Source organism: Neodiprion pinetum, chromosome 7, assembly GCF_021155775.2.
Source record: "Neodiprion pinetum isolate iyNeoPine1 chromosome 7, iyNeoPine1.2, whole genome shotgun sequence".
NCBI lineage: Eukaryota > Metazoa > Arthropoda > Insecta > Hymenoptera > Diprionidae > Neodiprion > Neodiprion pinetum.
Window position 1 is genome coordinate 18,529,022 of NC_060238.1, and position 20,210 is coordinate 18,549,231.

General features: G+C 38.1%; 1 protein-coding gene across 1 annotated transcript; it reads left to right on the forward strand.

Moving 5' to 3' along the window:
- The first annotated feature begins 1,489 nt into the window (after positions 1–1,489).
- LOC124223181 (calpain-A-like) lies at positions 1,490–9,082 on the forward strand. Its single transcript, XM_046634933.2, has 15 exons — positions 1,490–1,552; positions 1,743–1,829; positions 1,926–2,055; positions 2,538–2,720; positions 2,879–3,069; positions 3,650–3,947; positions 4,124–4,266; positions 4,408–4,649; positions 4,730–4,878; positions 4,966–5,186; positions 7,351–7,393; positions 7,654–7,783; positions 7,867–7,979; positions 8,074–8,269; positions 8,480–9,082. The coding sequence occupies exons 2-15, from the start codon at positions 1,768–1,770 to the stop codon at positions 8,500–8,502; spliced, it is 2,124 nt and encodes a 707-aa protein (XP_046490889.1). The 5' UTR covers positions 1,490–1,552; positions 1,743–1,767; the 3' UTR covers positions 8,503–9,082.
- The last annotated feature ends 11,128 nt before the right edge of the window (positions 9,083–20,210 follow it).

The following is a 20,210-nucleotide window of genomic DNA, read 5'->3' on the forward strand; positions in this document are numbered from 1 at the left end:
TGAGAAAGTGTTTGCAAATAAGTAAAATAAGCAAGACTGACATAAGAAATATACACTGTGTACGGGGCAGTCTATGCCAACCTAACCCACTGCGACATTTTTGACATGGTTGCAACTTGGCTTATCTTATCTCATCTTCTTGCATTCTGTGCAAGAAGGTTCCTTCGTTATTTTTAATTTTTTTTTTCTCAAACCATTCATAATACATGAACTTTCAAAAATTTTCTTACGTCCTCCGGATCTCAGATTCTATTCCCACACTCTTACAGCTACCTCAGACTACGCATGGTCCTCCTATCATGACCTCGCTACCACGCTTTTCATACCACATCAGCAGAATGCTCCTTCTACTGCTGAACTGCAAGTAGTCAGTCTCTTGAATCCAGTGGGTTGACACTCAATGCCTTAGTATAGGACCCTTATTCGAGACCACCAACAACCAAGTAATAGATAATAAGATGAAGTAACCAAGGGTTAGTAGAATTTTTGAGTTTCCCTCACTTTTGCTGGTAACACCATTCTCTCGCAGCGCACTTTCGAGATAGAAACTCAAACAAATTTCCATTGTTTGTTATTATTATAACGAACGCTACCACTCGTACCGGTCAATTTCCTGTTCAACATTTGTTTTTGTTGCTGTGATAACAGAATGTCTCAATTTCTCAAATGAGAAAGTGAGAGCAGAAACTTGTGTGGACACGTTGCTTAAATCCTTCATCTCAAGGCGCGTGCAGCTAACTTCACATTTACTGATAATCTTTCCAATATTCACTCCCACCAAGCTCCAGCAAGGCTTCTACCGCTGTTACACTCACTCATCGTTAGATTGCTACGACTTGAAAGTCGATTCATTTAACAGACGCGTCAAATCTTTTGTGTACACTTTGTGCGCACCTCACTATATCTCCTCTTATTTTCAGAACTTGCACCCTTCTTGCCGATATAACTTGAGCTTATCAAATGTTGTGCGTAAATTCGTTATGTAATATGAAAACTTTGTTTTTCTGGTAATTTTATTCGATTGCGAAAGTTCGTAAAATTTATCTCCATTTCCATATTGTTCCGCAGAGTTAATCTTTCCATACAAGTAAGGATATCGTAAGCTTATCAGAGGCTGGAAAAGTATTTAGGACTAATTGGAATCACAGGCCGATTTCATAACAAGATTTTTAATCTAGATTTGCAATGTTAATTGGCCCTTGGTATCAAAATATAGGCAAAATAATCAAATTACAATACCACCTCGTTATATCGCGGTTTCCGGGGGGTATAAAGGAAGAGAACCGCGACAAAAATAGTTTTCCTACTTCGCCGTAGGTCCTCCCACTGCGCATAAGGTATTCCCGTTATTGCAAATGCTTGTTGCGCACGAGTGGCTGGTAGGGGATGTACTTCGAGGGGAAATGCACCAACGGCGATATAACGAGGTGGCACTGTGTATATATATATATACTCTCGTATCCGTTGAAAGGGTCGACAATTTCTGATTGACATTGGGAGGTGCTGCTGCTGTTTGAATCACAGTATAACTTTGCTTTCTTACTTTTTTCACGTAAGTATTGGGGTAGCCTTTGAAATCGGAGTAGTTTAATTTTGTTCGATTGTTGAACGAGTACATGCGCTTCATACTTCTTCACAAAATCTTTTAGCTTTCAAGCGATTGAGATTATCTGTATTCATGCATCGTTTCTCGCGAACAAAGGTACTGCTGACTATTTGCATTTGAGGTTGAAAATTTTCAGGATTTTGACTACGAATTTCAACATCATGCCTAACCCTGTGACTTTCGATACGAGCCTCGAAGAAGTTGACGAAAAATTGGATGACGCGTAAGATATCGAATTTTTTTTATGTTCACAAGCATCTTCACTTTTTAAATAATGCTCGAAGTTATAAAACACCACTTGACGTAACTTCATTCGCAGTAACTTAATCGACTCGCACGAAGTGAACTCAACATCCAACCGACGAAATGCGCCGTTGAAATCCTTATGTCCAGGCATTTTCAATTCCGGAGACATCTATCGTCACTACCCTGAGAAAAAAGTTTTCAAGGTAAGTTTAATGGACGTTCCATTTATCGAGGCACTCGTAATATAATTTATCGCTTTTGCACGTCGGGATTTACGGTGTTTCCGAAAGTCTGGGGATCTGGTGACGGTATAGAATTCATTGAGTACGACTAAATGAGGGCTGATGATTTTCTAATTTCGGAACAAATACTCTGTTACACCGTTCAACTTTCGTAGCCGTACGATTTGACATTTATCTCAGACATGCGATCATAAGAAATTGTTGTGAGTTTCTTGAACTAGACCAGTTTTTTTAACTTCAGTCAATTGGTCGATCATTTTTGAGATCACTCACGGCTTTGTCGATTTGGTCTGAAAATAATGCAGAGCACAACGTTGTTCGTGATTCAAACACTTTTTCAATATGGGTATATTGTATAGGTCAAGCTGTGTTAATCTCGTCGCCTTTGCATTCTTCCCTGAAAAATATATGGCTTTTAGACAAAAATTTGTTTATTGTCTCAGCTGGGAGAAGAAGGATCTGGCCTAACATCGAGAGGAGAGATTCAAGATTTTCATCGATTAAAGCAAGAACATTTAAGTAAAAAAGAGTTATTCGTAGACTCAACATTTTCGAAACCACGTTCGGTTCGGATAAGTAAAGTGTCGAAAAGGTATATTAAAGATATCGAATGGAAACGCCCGAAGGTAGGTAGTGCCCTCATTGGAAAGAAATAATTCTTCGAATGTGATACTATATTACCGTAAGCTTAAGTGTCTCAAAAAATCTCTGAAGCAGTGGAATGTATAAGAACTCTCTGAAAACTATATTTTCGGATCTGCAGCCTTGATATGTTTTTTTCCAGGAATTATCGGATGATCCAAAGTTTTACGTCGAAGGAGGTTCACGATTTGACATAAAACAGGCGCGTTTTGGTGACTGCTGGCTTTTGGCAAGCATTTCCAGTTTGGCGATGTATCCTGACGTATTGAACCAAGTTGTACCGAAAGAGCAAAGCTTCGAAGACAAAAAATACGCTGGAATATTCCACTTCAGGTATGTTCTTTTACAGTAAGCGGCGCGATTCAATTCTAATACCTCATTTGAAACTATATTAATTCCTTTGGTTGAAAAAGTGTCAATTGACCGTGGTAATTGCCTTTCGAGGTACGGAAAGCGTAGATTTTGAACGGATATGAGCTGTGAACTCTCAGATGTTGATGTCATACATTGCAGTTATCGATTAACTATATAACGCGCAATTTAACTAATATATTCGACTTTCGATAACTTATCAATCGCCAAACCTTCTGCTTACAATAGCCCAAACATGCAAAAGCATATAAATAAAATAAACTATGCTTTTCCTCAAGATTTTTCACATTCCACATTCTCATACGTCCCGTTGATTTTGGATACGCGATATTTTTAAACCAATATCTTTGATGCCAAATCAAATCTTTCGGCACCTCGAATATTCAATACGAATTTATTCTTGAAGTATACACGTTCTTAGAGTGTTGAATTAATTCCTTGACGTCTCGCGGGTTAATTTCACGGGATCCTCTCCGATTAATCCGAGTATCGACTTGGGAATTAATCGACATTCGGCGTCAATTTTATCATTATGCTCTAGATTTTGGCAGTACGGAAGGTGGATCGACGTCGTGATAGACGATTTTCTACCTACGAAAGATGGAGAATTGGTGTCTGCACATTCGTCTACGGCAAACGAGTTCTGGAGTCCTCTACTCGTCAAGGCTTACGCCAAACTCTACGGTTCCTGGAATGTTATTTCAGGGGGTCGTGCTTCCGAAGCTATGCAAGATTTCACTGGAGGCATAATCCGCATGTATAAGGCAGACGAATCGTTGGACTTGTTCAACATTTTACTAAAAGATCAGCGACAGAACGCGTTCATGAGCTGCGCCATGGTGAGTGATTAGTTGATTACCGAGTTCAACGAATCTCTTAACGTTGAAATATTCTAATCGTGACATTGATTATCATCGAACATTTACACCTTTCAATTGGTGATGAAGATCCGTTTGCCTTAGACTATAATATTACATCATTCATATCCCATTACATTCGTCGTGAACTTTTGCAGCAAGAGACACGTGAAAGCTTTGGAATATTTCGTCGCCACGCGTACAGTATCACAAAAGTCTGTGAATTCGATAATTTCCGGCTGTTGAGACTGAGAAACCCGTGGGGTAACGAAGAAGAATGGACTGGCGCGTGGAGCGACAAGTGAGGATATTTTGTATAAGAATTCCAATAAAATAGACAATTAAGTATGCCGCAATTGCAAATTCTTCAGGGCATTGAGATTGTGGAGCAATCCGTTATGTCTCGAATAAACTGTAGCAAACGGCATTTATTTCGCAACAGTTCATCAGAATGGAAGTGCATTCCTGAGTCCAAGAAAAAAACGCTGGGTTTGAAGATCGACGATGACGGTGAGTTCTGGATGTCGTTCGAAGATTTCCAAGGTTTTTTTAGGGACATTGAAGTCTGCTATCTGAACCCGTTTTCTGCGACTGATACGAATAGCAAGAAGAAGTGGCAAACGTATGCGTTTGAAGGCAAATGGGTGCGTGGAGTGACTGCTGGCGGAGACGGAACATCCTTGGGTTCGTATTCGTCTCTTGATTGTTAATGATTTTGCCATGAATTGTAGGATTTGTTCTTAACAGTTTTGTTATCTGCGTAGGAACGTTTCACCAGAATCCTCAGTATTCTATAACTGTCGATTCTCCAGACGAAAACAGTGACCAGTGTACGGTGATAGTGTCCTTGATGCAAAAACATCGAAGGGCTAAGAATGAAGAAAGTCCTCTTCTCAACTTTGCCATTTACCCGGTACGTCTTGAAGTATAAAAAATCATGCAAACGCTTGAACGAAAATCTTTCGCAGAATTGTAGCTCTTTCTTGATATTTCTCTACAGTTGGGTGGAAATGCTGATGTACCGAAACCATTGGCAACAGATTATTTCGCTTCCAATTCGCGCGTTGGTGAAGACTCGTCCTGGGCAACTCAAGTTCCACGAGAATTCACAAGTCGCGTCGAATTGTCACCTGGATCATACTGCATCGTTCCTTATACCAAGCCTCATGACGAAGGAGAATTCTTGCTCAGGGTATTCTGTGATGTACCAGCTAGTATGGCGTAAGTCATTAATACAGTGTATTCTCCTAGAATATGGGTAGCGAGGATACAGCCTTGAGAGTTAAGTGAATGTTCGAATTATTATGGTCTCTTTTGATACTGGAAAAATTATTCATGCCTATTCAGTCCAATGTACCACGTAACAGAAATCATTGACATCCGATCTCGATTCAATATCGATGAGTTTCACAGTTGATCGTTTTACTCAATTGTTTGAGACTGTCCCACTTTTTTGTTGAAGGAATATGCTAGGCTGCGCACTGTGTCACTATCCGTTCATTCTCTTCGTAAATCGAGTTATAAGGCCACGATTTTAACATTTTCTGAACGGTGAGCTGATTAATTTTATGTTTCGGAAATCTGGTTTAAATAAGCCTCACCGATGTTCTATAATTTTGAATCACCTGCAGCAAGTGATTTCTTAACTGTAGATAATCAAATGTAATCCCCAAATCAGATCTTTTTAGACAGATCGGCGTATTCAAATCATACGAGTGAGCGATGAATGTGTCCTCATTATATGTTCGTCTCGCATTCCACCACGAAGTGACGATTACAAATTCTATGTTCTCAACTTTTCAAGTGTCATGCACATCCACGACTGCTCGACTAACTGCATGTATCTTTGTTGATCAGAATGTTATTCAAAATTTGTGTCTCATTTTCTGCCGAACCTGAGCCAATGTATGCCCAACGTAACTTTTCTCGCTAGCCCATCTAACGTTGGATCAACTAACCGAAAAAGTTACACTATTGTAACAAGAAGGTCGAGAAACGTACACCACATACGTATATCAACTAAACTTGTCACACACGAATATTACAAAGTTCGTTTGAAGATGTTGCTTCTCTGTAAAAATATCCACAATGTAAATTTTAAAGCTTAATAACTTGAATACGCACTGTTTTGACATTTTCTAAACGCCTGCGGTAATTATCTTGCAAGAATTTTATTTAGCGTCATTTTTTGTCGTATATACACAGTTGTGATTTATTGGCTTCATTCTTACGTGCGAATGTTGAAAAGCAGGGTTTCACTGCTCCACATAAATTCTCTTATTCTTATGCTCTGTCGCCCGAATGTACAACATGTACAAATTATACGCGTATAAAAAAGATACAAAAACATGATTAACCTATGGATCATTGCACGTATCAAGTACGTATATACGTATAATTGACAAATATTCAGATATTGCAGTACAGATCGTAACTTTCTGGCAACCTTTTGATCAAATACGCAAACTTTTATAATGTTCGTACAGTAAGATTTTCTATTATTTCCCATAGCTTCAGGTTAGAATTCTCATCTACAGGCAGGCCAGACTCATCTCTTTTTTTCCGTTGAAAAATTCACACTCTGTTGGAACATGAGGCAAGCCAATTTTTTAAGCCTAAGCATCGCAATATTTTTTTCCTCCTCTCTTTCAGGAGCATGCAATTCCGTTATTACAACTTCTTGTTTACCGCATCTTTACTCGAGGTCACCATGCTTTTCTTTCCAAGTCTGTTCTATATCCTTGAGTGCCTCATGCGCTAATGATTAGCCGTCGGTTGTTATCTTGAAGTTTTCTACGGTCGTGTTTGTTTTGGTACTATATCTCTGATTTTTTCAATGATTTTCTTCGTTTTCTCGTCCGTGTTGTCTTCTCTAGCCACAGAATTTGCTCTTTCGGCGGCGTTATCGTGTTTACCTGCGCAGCGCTACGGAGACAACCTCTCTGGACCGTGGCTCAGACGGAACTTTTTTGGTCGCAGTTTTCATGTTGATCACTTCAACATGTGTTCAGATTAATTGTTTCGTTAACTCGTTGAATCATTGTTGATTCTTTTCACGATCAGATACTCAGAAAGAAGGTCGGAAATCGATAAATTTTGTTTGCAATCACGGAATTGCCAGAATTTTTTCAAAATAATAAATTTGAAAATTAGCTGCAGGATCGTTCATCGAATCTGTATGAATGAAAACCCATGAAGAAATTTAAACGGATTCTATAGTGAAAACTACGATCTGAAAATATACAAAATGTGTGCCAAATATCCGGGGTTCAGCATTGGTTGCTTTGGTCTACAAAACCTCATACATATCTTCTTAAAAATATGACAGTGGTGTGAGTATAAATTTCGTCTCTTTCAAATAAAACAAATATGTTTATTTTTTCAGAGAGTACGATGAAGAAATCGGCTATGGTGAGGAAGGGACAATGGTAGGTACAAGATTCGTCAAGTATCCTTCAGAATAGCCGCGAGCTAGAGATTGTTTCGAACAGTGAGGAATTTGAAAGTGGTTCTTGTTATTCGCATTGATTTCATTTCGATTATCACGTTTTGTGATCTCTCATCCGGCTGCAATTGAATTGTTTGACTGTGTAACTTTCACAGGAACTTGACGTAATTCACGTGCGTACTTCACATATTCCTGAATTAAAATTCAGTTGGTAAATGACGGCGGTGAATAATTTTTCAGGTACGTGACCATGGATTGTCCGACGAGGATGAGCAATCATTGTTTGCTGTCTTTAAAAAAGTCGCACAAGGTGAATTGGAAATAAACTGGAAACAGCTGCAGAAAATGTTGCGGAAGGATCCGAGGGAAGGTTGGAATTATAGTTTGAATTTACCCAGTTAAGTTTCCGAACTATATGAGTGAAGCTTGTTACTAGATAAGTAAAATTTACAGTTTTCAACGAGAATACGTGTCGCAATATGGTGATTTTGATGGTTGAACTTTATACGGGAAAATTTGGATTTGGAGAGTATAAAGCGTTACGGATGAACATCAAAAAGTGGAAGGTAAGAATTTGTGTCTTCCGGATCATCGCAGTACCTCATGTAGTACTTTGCAGTTTTTTCGTAACGGGGCTGTAACTATTGCGATTGTTTGCAGGATGTGTTCAACGCGTACTACGCAGATGGCTTAGGCTACCTTAGAACTTCGGAGTTAAAAGGGGCTTTGAATAGCGCCGGATACAAAGTGAATAAACGAGTCTTGATCGAACTTGTACATCGTAACCAAGAAAACCCTGGAAAGATTACCTTTTGCGAATTTGTAATATGCGCATTAGAACTCAAGACAATGATCGGTGAGTGAGAGGATGAAAAATTCTGAGGAGTGCAGGAGCTCGGCGGTTTGTTGAATGATTCTGATTGCAATTGTATCTGACCCTGAAGATTTTGGAGCACCTAAGATTACCTTTCAACGGCAATCACCAGCACGCAATCTATCGATGGGTTAGATGTGTTGAAGTCATCCTGTCTTCCTGATTTCACATTATTTTTATCTTTGCTTCCAGAAAAATTTCAAAAGGTCACTTAAGTCGCGGTGAAATCTGGGTGCAACGGATGGTCAACCTTTGCGAGAGACGAAACGACTCGGTCTTCCGGACAAACATCTTTCAACATCTTCTTACCGAAGTAAAGACCAAGTTAAATTCCAACTATCACAAATTTAGTTGCACCGTTGATAATGTTTCACCTGGCACAACCCTTGCTCGATGTGTAATGTATAAGGTTTTGTGTTCTCAGTTTAAGATTTTTTCGAACAGGTAAACTAATCACCGTTTAAACTATATACGAATTGAATATATACGTCATTTAAATGAAATTACATGTATGAACCCTACTAAAATCCTAATGTCTAGTACAAATACGTACTTTTCAACACGCCAATGAGATGTTAAACAATTTCAAGCCCTGAAGCAAAATTGTTTTTGTCTGGATCTTTAATTCGTCGCTAAGATAAGAAATTGTCAGAATAGAAATAATTTTACTCGAGATGTCGTGACTTTTCGAATTCGAATGTAAACTCGTGCACTGAACTTTTTTGAAAAACTTCGACGTCTCGACTAAATTTTTGTGGACTCTCTGAAAGTCTTAATATCTACAGGATACGATCGTAGCTTTCTCAGACGAGTGAAAGAGCGCGAGTTCAATGTATGAATTTGACAGTAGTACGGAAGCGTATCGAAATTTAGGTGGGATATAAAGGTTGAAGTTGATTTTCAACTACATGTAGAAAATTACTATTAGCATTATCCGATGGTATTTTTTGCATTTTAAAGTAGGTTCACGGCGTAGTCCTTTGCCTCATCGTGTCATTCGATGTGGAAGAAATTCATCGGGTAAGCTCGTAAGGAAATTGGCAAGTTGACTCACGATATAAACTTTGCGTTTGAAATACAAAACCGCGTGCGCAGAAGGATATATATTTTCCTTACTTTAGAAACTTCATATACTATTTTCTGGTGTTACATTTTATGCACAATTCAATACCTCCTTCGTTTTAGAAACTTGCTCCCTGCGTACGGCAATATTTGAGCTTATCAAATTTGATGTGTGAATTCGTTTGTTGGTAAGAGAATTTTGTTTCTCTGGGAATCTTCTAGGAAAAAAGTTTCGATTGCAGTGTTTCGTAACGTTTATCTCCATTTCCGTAATGTTCCACAGAGTTAATGTTTCCGTACAAGTAAAGATATCGTAAGCTTATGAGGGCTTGGACAAAATTTTTGAACTAATTAAAACCACCTGCGGATTTCTTGACAAGTTTTATTATTTGAATTAAAGTTGCTGATTTGCCTTGGTATAAAAATAATCGTAAAATAATTAAATTGTACTTTTCGTACTCCCACATTCGGATAAGCCAATCAACCAGTGATTGCAATGTTTGCTTTGTGTAGGGTTGGATCCGTTAGAACGTTTGCCAATTTCTGTTTCACATTGCGAGGTGTTGCTGCTGTTCGCATCACAGTATAACTTTGCGATCTTAGTTTTTCAAAGTAAGTATTGGGGTGGTCCTTGAAATAGGTGTAGTTGAATTTTGTTCGAGTGTGTAACCAGTATATGAACTTTATATTTACTCGAACCAGCCTTCAGTTTTCAACCGATTCAAATTGTCTGTATTCATGCATCGTTTCTTGACTACGAATTTCAACATCATGCCTTACCCTGTGCCTTCCGATACGAGGTTCGAAAAAATTGAGAAAAAATAGCACGACGTGTAAGATATCGACTTTTTTTTACGTCCTTAAACAATTTCACTTTCTGAAAAATGCTCGAAATGATGAAACATCACTTGACGTAACTTCTTTCGCAGTAACTTGAACGTCTCGAACGAAGTAAACACAACATCCAGCCCATGCAATGGGCCGTTGAACTTTCTCCGAGGAAGCATTTCTGGTTCCAGAGACATCTATCGTCACTACCATGAGGAAAAAATTTTCAAACTAACTTCAGTGGACGTTCCATTAATCACGACACTCGGAACATAAATATCGCTTTTACACGTCTCTCGCTAAAAATTCTGGTTGTCAACTCGACCGTCGGGAATTTACTGTGGTTCCGAAAGTCTGGCAATCTTGTACCGATATAGAATTCATTGAGTTCGAGTAAGCGAGAGCTCATAACTTCTTAACATCGATACCGGTTAACTTTCGTAGCAATACGATTTCAAATTTTCTCAGGCATGCGATGATAAGAAACTTATGTGAGTTTCTTGAACTAGACCAATCTTTTAACTTAATTTAAACTAGAAAAACTATCGCTAGCGATCGCCAGAACTATAGTGATCTCAAAATCAACAACCTGCAACACACATCTCGTTGCGCTCCGCGTGTTCTACGTCACGTGATGGGCGCAAACATATCTAACAAGTGATTTGACACCGATTTCGTAGATTGCGCAACTCGACGCGCACCTGCTGGAGCATCGCGACGCAGAACTTGACGCTAGATCGCAATTTCGTCCTTCGCGCAGCTTTACGATGGTTCGACGATGAGCTGGGTGATGTTACCTCGTGGTTAGTCGGTCCCCCCTACAGCCTCGAAATCCTTATGAACAAAGTTCTGGCGCTCTTTTACAAATAATCCGCTGATCGATAACGCAAAATCTCTATTTTTGGTTCTGTAGGATTCAAGGAGCCGTCTGTAACGGGCGTCAAAAATGCCACGTTACAGTATATAACAAGCAATTCACCTTGTATGTTGGACTTTCAAAAAATTGTCAATCGCCAAAGTGTCTGCTTATAACACCCAAACATGCAAGAGCATACTGATGAATCAGAGTATGCTTTTCCTCAAGATTTTTCATCTTTCATGATCTCCTACGACCCGTTGATTTCAGCCATGTGATATTTTGAAATTAATTTTATTTCGAACGAGAATTTTCGAACTTTATTGAGATGTATCGATACCTTCATTATTGACCTACTTAAAATCTATTCCATACAGTTTACGCTAATTACTCTCCGTGACGTATGAAAATGTATCTGGATGGTTCATGAATGTTGGTGGGCGCTAAAATTACACTCGTACCGCATACTGCCATTTTGTAGGTTTTTAGAAACGTTGTCACGAAGGAATGTTGTTAATTCATCGTATTAATGTAACTCGTCACGTTACAAAAACCATTAATCCTGCGGCTCTGCTTCTGCGTTTATCAAAAGATCTTGGGAAATATCATTGGATACGCTAATATTGCCGCGTATCTACTCGGCCGTTTCATTAATCATAATTGACTGATTTCCAAAGTGTTTAGTTGGTTATCAAGGTAATCAAGGTAATGAAAAATTGCTTTACCCATGAGGTTCACATTTCGTACCTACTTTAGTGTACATCTGGCATCTGGCTGAATATACAGCAAATAAATATCTTCGCTTTTACCAGAGCGCTATGTTTTTCTCAGCGCCAAAAACTCTCATTGACGTGATGGGACTACTCGATTATCTAAACTGGTTTATAGGCCTCGCAGCTCTCCAGCAGCCAAATTTAACCAGATTTATGAGGTTATTTACGAGTTCTTACACCATTACTTTTACAATCGGAATCTGGATCATGACTTACTTCGCATGGGATTCGATCACAGAAGCTTCACATTTCCACGGTGCTTCAGCTACCGTTCTTGTCATGTATAAAACGATCACGTACATTAACTCTTGTGTCACAATCGTTTCCCCATTTTCGGTTTGGCTACGAAGAAAGGTAATCATTACAAGCATGCAATCATGGATTCATAACCCGTTGTCCCTTGGTTTTCGTCGACTCTCAAGATTGACAAAGTCATATCTTTGGGGTCAAGCGATGGTTACGGCTTGGAATTAACCACTTGCGAAAGTTTTACACGCACCTATCATAACTAACAGTTTTGATAATTATGTGCCGCAGGCGTTGGCTGACTGTTTACAACAAATGACGACCTTGGAACACGTATTTCACCATTCCGTTGGGGTCAAAAGGAATTTCAAATCCATGTATATTCGTCTAGCCAGTGTAGTTTTCCTCATTGTTTCAGTAACCGGATGTGTAACAATATACGACTTCACACAGGTGCCGAAAGAGAGCGTATCTCTCATGAACATTTTCAGTGTCACAATTTTGATACATTATCCGTTGATTGTCACACTTCTGCTGGACTTGAACTTCTGCGTCAGGGCAGGGTAAGTGCGGTAAATCTGCAGGGTTTGAAAGAAGTTTTATAAGATTTTGATAGTGACCTAAAGGGTTAGAATAGTTGGTAACTACAGTATGCAGTTTTTATCATATCATGACTCGGAATCGGAGATACCGGATTTTAGTCTGTCTTTCCAAGAAGTCTTTTTCACTCCATTTATTGTAATCGATGCATCGGTCTTATTGTTGGAAGACTCCGTAGTAAGATGTTTTTGAGGACTTGAGAAGTCTCTCAAGTGAGTTCTTTAACTGTAAAAACATGTTTCCACGTTATTGATCAACAACATATCCTGTGCAGATACCTTCGAAGGAAATTCCGAGATTTGAATCGAATTTTGCCAAGATTGGCAGAAAACCTTTTCACGTGTTGTTACAACAAGAAACGTAAAATTAAAGGAGCAAAGATAGTGCATAAAATTGATAGAGCGGAAACCGCACACTTTACTAGGGACGTTTCAGACTTGTTGAGTGAAATTCGGTGAGTAAAAGTAGTGATAGTTCACGACATATATTTTATTCATATTTACTTTGATAACTTCGTATACAAGGTTTTATATTCAGAGGATCGTCGCATGCGCAATTACCTAAGCTCGCAAGTAGGCATCATTATTATCATTGCAAATTTTTCAAATTTTCTCTTCATTACTCCCAGCGAAACGAGCAGTTTCTGAATAGCCAATAATGCGCACATTTCTTGATTAAATATAAAAAATAATAAAGAGGCAAAACAAATTATCGTGGTTTATCGTAAAGTCATCGAATCCAGGAAAGCTTACTCGGAACTCTGCAAGCTGACTCGAACGGTAAACTATGCCTTTGGAATACAAAATCTATTGTCCATGGGAATATCCTTCGTCGTAGTTACTGGAATGCTATACACTATTTGCCGTGCTCTGTCATTGGGAGGTCTTACCTATGCCACCGTCCGGAACATAATTTCGGCGACCCTTTGGAGTGGAATATACATCCTCAAGATTTTGGTGATCAGTCACATTTGCTGGCGGACTGGCAATGAGGTATACCGAGGTGTTCAAATTATGTGGAATTATATCCGTTGAAAGAGGCTGACAATGAGTAATTGGATTTAAAAGACAACTGCGAGGTAAATTGATTTGTTGACAGTGTTCGTGAAAACCTTCAATTGTAATCGACTACGATTTTCTAAAACCAGAAAAAAATCTTAAATTATCTCGAAATCGCTAATTCTACTATATTATAGTTGAGTGTATGAATTCAAATAACCTGGTAAAAAAATTAATGACAAAACGTGTTTCTGACAAATTTGCCAATAGTCTCGGTCTCTGGCAACTTATAAAAATGTCGTGATATTCAAAAAGCATGACATTGTTTTTTCAGGCACGACAAACCGGGAAGTTGATCTACGACCTTCTGGAATCCAGAGTCGATAAGAATCTTCAAAATGAGGTACAGATAACCACCGAATGTAAATGCTATTTAGAAATGTTGTCGTTTGATTTGTCTTCACTTTCTGGATATTTGTGTTTCGGAACGAATAAAAATGTAAAGAGTTTAATTCACGTGGAACCCTTAGGTCCGACCGAAAATTCCCGACAGTGACAAAGATTTTGGAATCAGATGATTGCGAATGAAAAACTGTGAATTATGATTTTTAAACACGGGAAATTTTGAAATCGGCTAAAGTTGTTGGGCTAGCTTTTTGTTTTCAAGCGGTATCCTTGACTCTGGATGTTTATATGCTCAGATATATTGGGTAGTCCAAATGAACGGAAACAAGGTTTGAGCCTGACTTCCATCGAATTAATCACCGATTTATTTTCTACTTCCACTCAACCAAATGTGTGTTTTTAAATTTTTTCAGAATTTTTCAAACTGCCGTTCAGGAGTAGGTATTTTGAATCTCATTTTCCAGAACTAAGAAACGGTGCATTGTAAAAGAATGGTTTTTTTCTGAATTAGTCGAAAATAATTATTTTCACAATATTCTGAAAATCCTAAGTCTTCGTTTTCAACGAAAAAATTAGGAAAATTAATTTTCTCAAAAACCGCATTCTCGAAAAATTTTAAACAGTTAGCGAATTTTCTTTGACTAAAAAGATTTTTTTTTACATTTGATGTAAAATGGGCTCGGCTGTCGTGTGGGAGGTACGCTTCTTTTTACACATCAATGTGCGTGTTATTCGTTTGTAATATTTGACCGCAACTTTTCTTCAATCCATTTGTCATCCTAACCCAATCTAACCTAAGCTAAGCTAACCTAAGCTAAACTAACCTAAACGGCAGGTGTGAAGAATCTGGAAAAAATTATAAAATGTATATTTGATGGAGTAGAACTGGGAAACAAATCGGCGACCAATTCGCTGGGGGCCGGGGTCAAGCTTTGTTCATGTTTGTTTGGACTACCTGCCTACCTCATCCACAACTACTGTTATCTGTATCGACAGATTGAAGCATTCTCAGTACAGATCATTCAGCATCCCATAGAGTTCAATGCTCATGGATTCTTCACTCTAGACTTCACCCTTGTTCAAAGTGTGAGTATCATTACTGTGTATAATTTACCAATCAGAAACGGTGAAATTCAGCAAACTGAGTGTCCAACCACGCATGCGCACAATAATTGAAGTATATTGGTCGGTGGGATTGTGACGCGGCCACATTTTCGTCTCACAGACAGGGGTGCCAATTTGTTCGAAACGTGGTATGAGACACGAAACTCTCCTGTGTTAAGTGATGAATTGAAATGATGTTGTTATAACGATCCTTAGTAGTCACCAGTCATCAGTTAGTCAACAATAAGAGTTTACCAAGCCTCCCCGAATCGCCGCATTAACTATTCGAGATCTTCTTATCCTTAAAAAACTCCTATCACCTACATGACCTCCGTAATCCGCGTTTGACAACTGAAACTTGAGGTAACCAGTCTGCACGAAAATCAGATTACGTTCGTGCATATGCAGTCAGCCGCTCGATTTGCTACACTTCACTGTTTTTTCTCAGTATAATGCATAACTATATTATCGTTGACTGTTTAAGGGGGGAAATCACATTCGGAGGCTGATTTTCGAGTGATTTTCATCATTTTTTTTAGTAGGAAGAATTAATTCTAATTTGATATAACTTGGACATTATTTTAGTGATAATTTGAATTATATTTACAAATTTTTTCAACTCAGTTTCGACAAAAATGTCCAAGTTATGGGCCGTGGTCTACCGAAGGTGGTCGTCCGAGTTCGTTGTTTGCGGGAAATGCGGTGGTCGCAATTTTTATCTGAAAGCAAAATGGTTTTTCTTTTACATTATTATAACATTTTTTCCAAGAATATGACCCAACATTTAGGATGATGTCATAATTTTAAGGATGTTTATTTATTGTAAAATAAGTTTCATAAAATTGTAAAAATCGATAAATTTGTTTCAAACACCTATCATTACTTCAATTTTTACAATTTTTAGCCGCAATGAGGTTCATATTCTTAGAAAACATGTTAATAAATAAAAAAAATCAAACCATTCTGCTTTCAGACAAAAATTGGGGACGACGACCTTCGGTGGACAACAGCCCGTAACTTCGACATTTTCGCAAAACGTGACTTGAAAAAAATTAGTAAATGTGATTGAAAACATCAATAAAATAATCTCAAACTCAGATCAAATTCAAATTAATTCGTCCATCGCAAAAAAATTTCTAAACAACGCCTGAAAATGTGGTTTCCCCCCTCAAGTCAAAGTATCAATGAAGTTAAAATGAGGCAGAATGAAACTGGTCCGACTAGCACTTCATGGGAATGTAGTCACGTTCAAAACTTCAACGACGCATGTAACTGACTTCACTCCAATAGGTACACGTAAGAAAAACCAGCAGACATAGCAGAATGAACGTCTTGGGCATTCTTATATTGAATTCATGTTCAGTGGAGTGTATATTTCATCCTTACCCAGCACACCTAACGGTTGCCACTGAATTTGAAGGTATTTTATTAAATGGCTAATCATTTTATTCACAGATGATTGCATCCGTATCAACGTATCTGGTGATCCTTCTGCAATTGAGTCCTTCCAATGGTCAAATCTAAATCCAAGGAACGTATTTACCATAGTATATACTTGTAGATGACCTACCAGCCTACCTGCAACATCTAGCTTCGTTTAATTTTACCGGTAGATACACAGCTGGCTAAATTTGCATGTATTAAATTTTTCAAAATAAAGGAAGATTAAGATTGTTGAATCCAAAATTTTTTCTACATTCGGTCGTTATTTTCGTGTAAACGATAATAATGGATTCTTACGTAAACACAGAATATGAAACATGACAACAATAGTATTTATTTTTCCATTAAATACCACAGATTAGCAATGATAATAAGAGTAATTGAATATAATTACAATTCTTTCCATAAGAAATACCCATTGATCGTTCCGCAATTGATCCAAGGTCATAGTTATTCCAAGTTATTTACCGAGGACACTGTCAAATATATTGTATTATAATTTTTTGCTGATAAGTTCATGTTTCAAGTAATTCTCTGATTGATAGATTGTTGAGAAATTCAATATTTCACTTGTGAATCAGTACTCTGATTCTACTTTTACACCATGTAAAAATTTCTTCCCATTACTACAACATTTTTTTAGTTATTAGAAGGGAACTAATGCAAAAAAAAAAAAACTTGTCTGATGTACCCAATATGGTCGAAGTATAGGGTCATTTTTGCGGTGCATTCATTCAAATCTTGAGCACCCCTAACTGATCCACCAACGAACAATTATGAATGCAACAGGACGAAAAAATCATAGAAGCAATAAAAAATAGGCATATTTGCGCATTAAGTCGTAGAAGCTACGAGCAAAGAATTATGCCGAGATATTTAACAACGATACAGAAACTGAAATCTGTCCTCACTGGACTACGAAACAATGAATGAAGTCATATTTTTGTCAAAGTAATTCCGTTTTATGAATTTACCCACTACACCTTATGATTTCTTTTGCAAAAGTTTCAAACGCCATATTGGTTATAATCAGCGTACCTGGTCCACTTTTTTGGAAATCTGCTGATACGTTACTCCTAGTTTACAGGTTGACTGTAATTCAAATGACGTACGTACATTTCATCATTTTTTCAGGTTCAATTTGTTTTGAAAGACTTGCTGATGGTTATAATATGAAATTCAAACAACATTGATACGATGATTGCGGCATTCATTCGCTGATACCTTAATTACTGCCGTTGGCGATCAGTGGCTCATTTGGATGAGGATTACAAGATATGTCGTTATCGAGCTAATTACCTGTGAAGCAATACGCATTTGGTCAATCAGTTCTGAAATCCGTACAGTATTTGGTAGAGCTACAAGTTTATCGTTAGTAAGGTAATACCTTATACTTACGCTTTGAACGGCTGTGTAATCCATGGCGAAGAAGCCACAGGCATCGAATTTCACGGGGTTCTGAATTATCTGTACGGAAAATTCATGGATCTATGTGGAAGAAGAGAAAATTGATACCCACAGATTTTTCAAAAATTTCAACATGCTACTTCCCTGACATAATGAATTTCGCCAATGATGTGAAATTTTATTTCCCAACTGAAATGTTAGAATTTTTCCCGCAACCCATAATGAATCATATTTATAAAGCTGAGCAATACTGTGTACCTGTTTTTGCAGTCGTTCATCTTTCGCATTTGGTTTGAAGAGGTCATAAATAACTTCACCAGTTTTTTGTGCCTGAAATTAGAAGTGAGCTGTAAGCTACCTGCGATGACGTCATTGTCGGGTGTTCAAACAAACTGAGGAATATCGATGTTCGAACAATTGATGAAAACAGTAGACCGATTGATTTTCACCTCATTGCTGGTGTCCCAACATGAGTGATTAGTCACCCAAATTTTGAAAATGTTTATGAGTGTCAATATCATCGGGGGAATCACGCGGTTGATGTTGCCCTTCGTCTCGCTAGTCAACACGTATGAGCTGTAAATCGTATACAACATCCCCGTGGTAACGACAAATGATGATCCCATGAACAACAGGTTTTGCATTCCGAATACGCCGTTCAACTTCTTGGCTAGCCTGGAGAGTTCCCAGTGAGCTTTCCTACTCAAAAACTGTTGTCAGTTACAGATCTCAAATGAAATAAGGGGCCATACAAATATTACGTTACGCTGTGTTTGGACATTTTAGACCACCCTCCTTGACATCACACATCGTCACGCAGTTTTTTACCCCCTTCTTGCCGTGATGTGATCATTTCGGACAATTCAAATTTTCTTGTTAATAAGACGGATAATTTCTAATATCCGTGACGTAATACGGTGCACTTTCTCAATAGGGTCGCAACTAAGACTCACATTTTGTTTCATTTTGGGTTTAAAAAGTACTGTGTTTTCATACTTTATTAACACATCCGTTTTTTTTCTTCCATACATAATTATTCATGTTAACGTTTTCATGAAAGATTATGCATATAAATGGGAATAAGTTTGTTCATGTGGTAATAGAAATGACAAAAAAATTCCATTTGCTGCGCGGCCGTATTGAGAGAGTGTACCGTATTCGAATGGTTCCTAACATGTATCTTTATCACCATATTTTATTGCGGTGTTCAAGACGCACCAAACAGAATGATTTCTCATAAGACTTGAATTAAAAGATCGACAGTTATTGTTACGAACTGGATTTCCTGTAGCAACTGAAGCTGGCTGATGGTCGGGCTTTCGGTTTGTGGATATTTTGTCCCATGTTCCGGTTTATTTGTGATATTGTGTACAATGAAAGACAGTCTTGGACTCGAGCGACGGATGATCGGCCGTCGACCCATTTCCCGTAGCATGTTGTTCAGGTGTTGAAATTTTTCCTTCACGTATCTGCGTTGAAAAAAAATATAACAATCAGGGTGCCTGTACGAGTACAAGGAATGTGGATTTGAGTTTCGGACTTGGTATTCCGCTTTACACATACGTTACGCTGGTACAGAAGTTCAAGTCCAGGAACAGCGTGACCAGCAGAGGTTGATGAATGGTCACTGATACGCAAAAATTTTCTAACATTGACCGTTGGCGTTTCATAAGCCAAGTGAAATCGTAAATAGCAATCGAGAACATGACTATAAATACTGCAATCACTCGGCGCCATAAACGAATGTACAGTACTTTGTAATTATTCCTAATTCCGAAAGCAGACAGAAAGATGTCATCTATGTAGACGTAATTTTTCATACAACTCTTGAGTTCCTGTACATACATCCAGGTCGACAGTTATTCATCGTTTACAGCAAAATTGGTGTGGTTATTCGACAATATTGTTGAATACACAAAGGCACAAAGGCTTCCTACACGGAGAGAAAGGAATTCTTGAATCATCAAAATAGATTTTGTGGGGGTCAGTTCACTTCAATATAGTGTCCCTTATTTGTTACAAATACGATAACTTCAATTCAACAATTTCATCTAGTTAGTTTTTCAAAATGATTCAGTCCAGCGAATCCCTCAATTCCACAAAAGCCTTGCTACTCAGGATCGAGTGAAGTATTGTTTTTAGTGAACCATTTCATGTGTTTACGAAATTGAGTCAACTAAATATCATTTCATTTCAAGTTT

What these genes read in the sequence shown, in the direction of transcription:
- LOC124223181 (XM_046634933.2), top strand. Translation starts at nt 1,768, where the DNA reads ATGCCTAACCCTGTGACTTTCGATACGAGCCTCGAAGAAGTTGACGAA. An exon ending in CGTTCATGAGCTGCGCCATG is followed by an intron (nt 3,948 to 4,123) that starts GTGAGTGATTAG and finishes GAACTTTTGCAG; the next exon opens with CAAGAGACACGTGAAAGCTT. An exon ending in GCGGAAGGATCCGAGGGAAG is followed by an intron (nt 7,784 to 7,866) that starts GTTGGAATTATA and finishes TAAAATTTACAG; the next exon opens with TTTTCAACGAGAATACGTGT.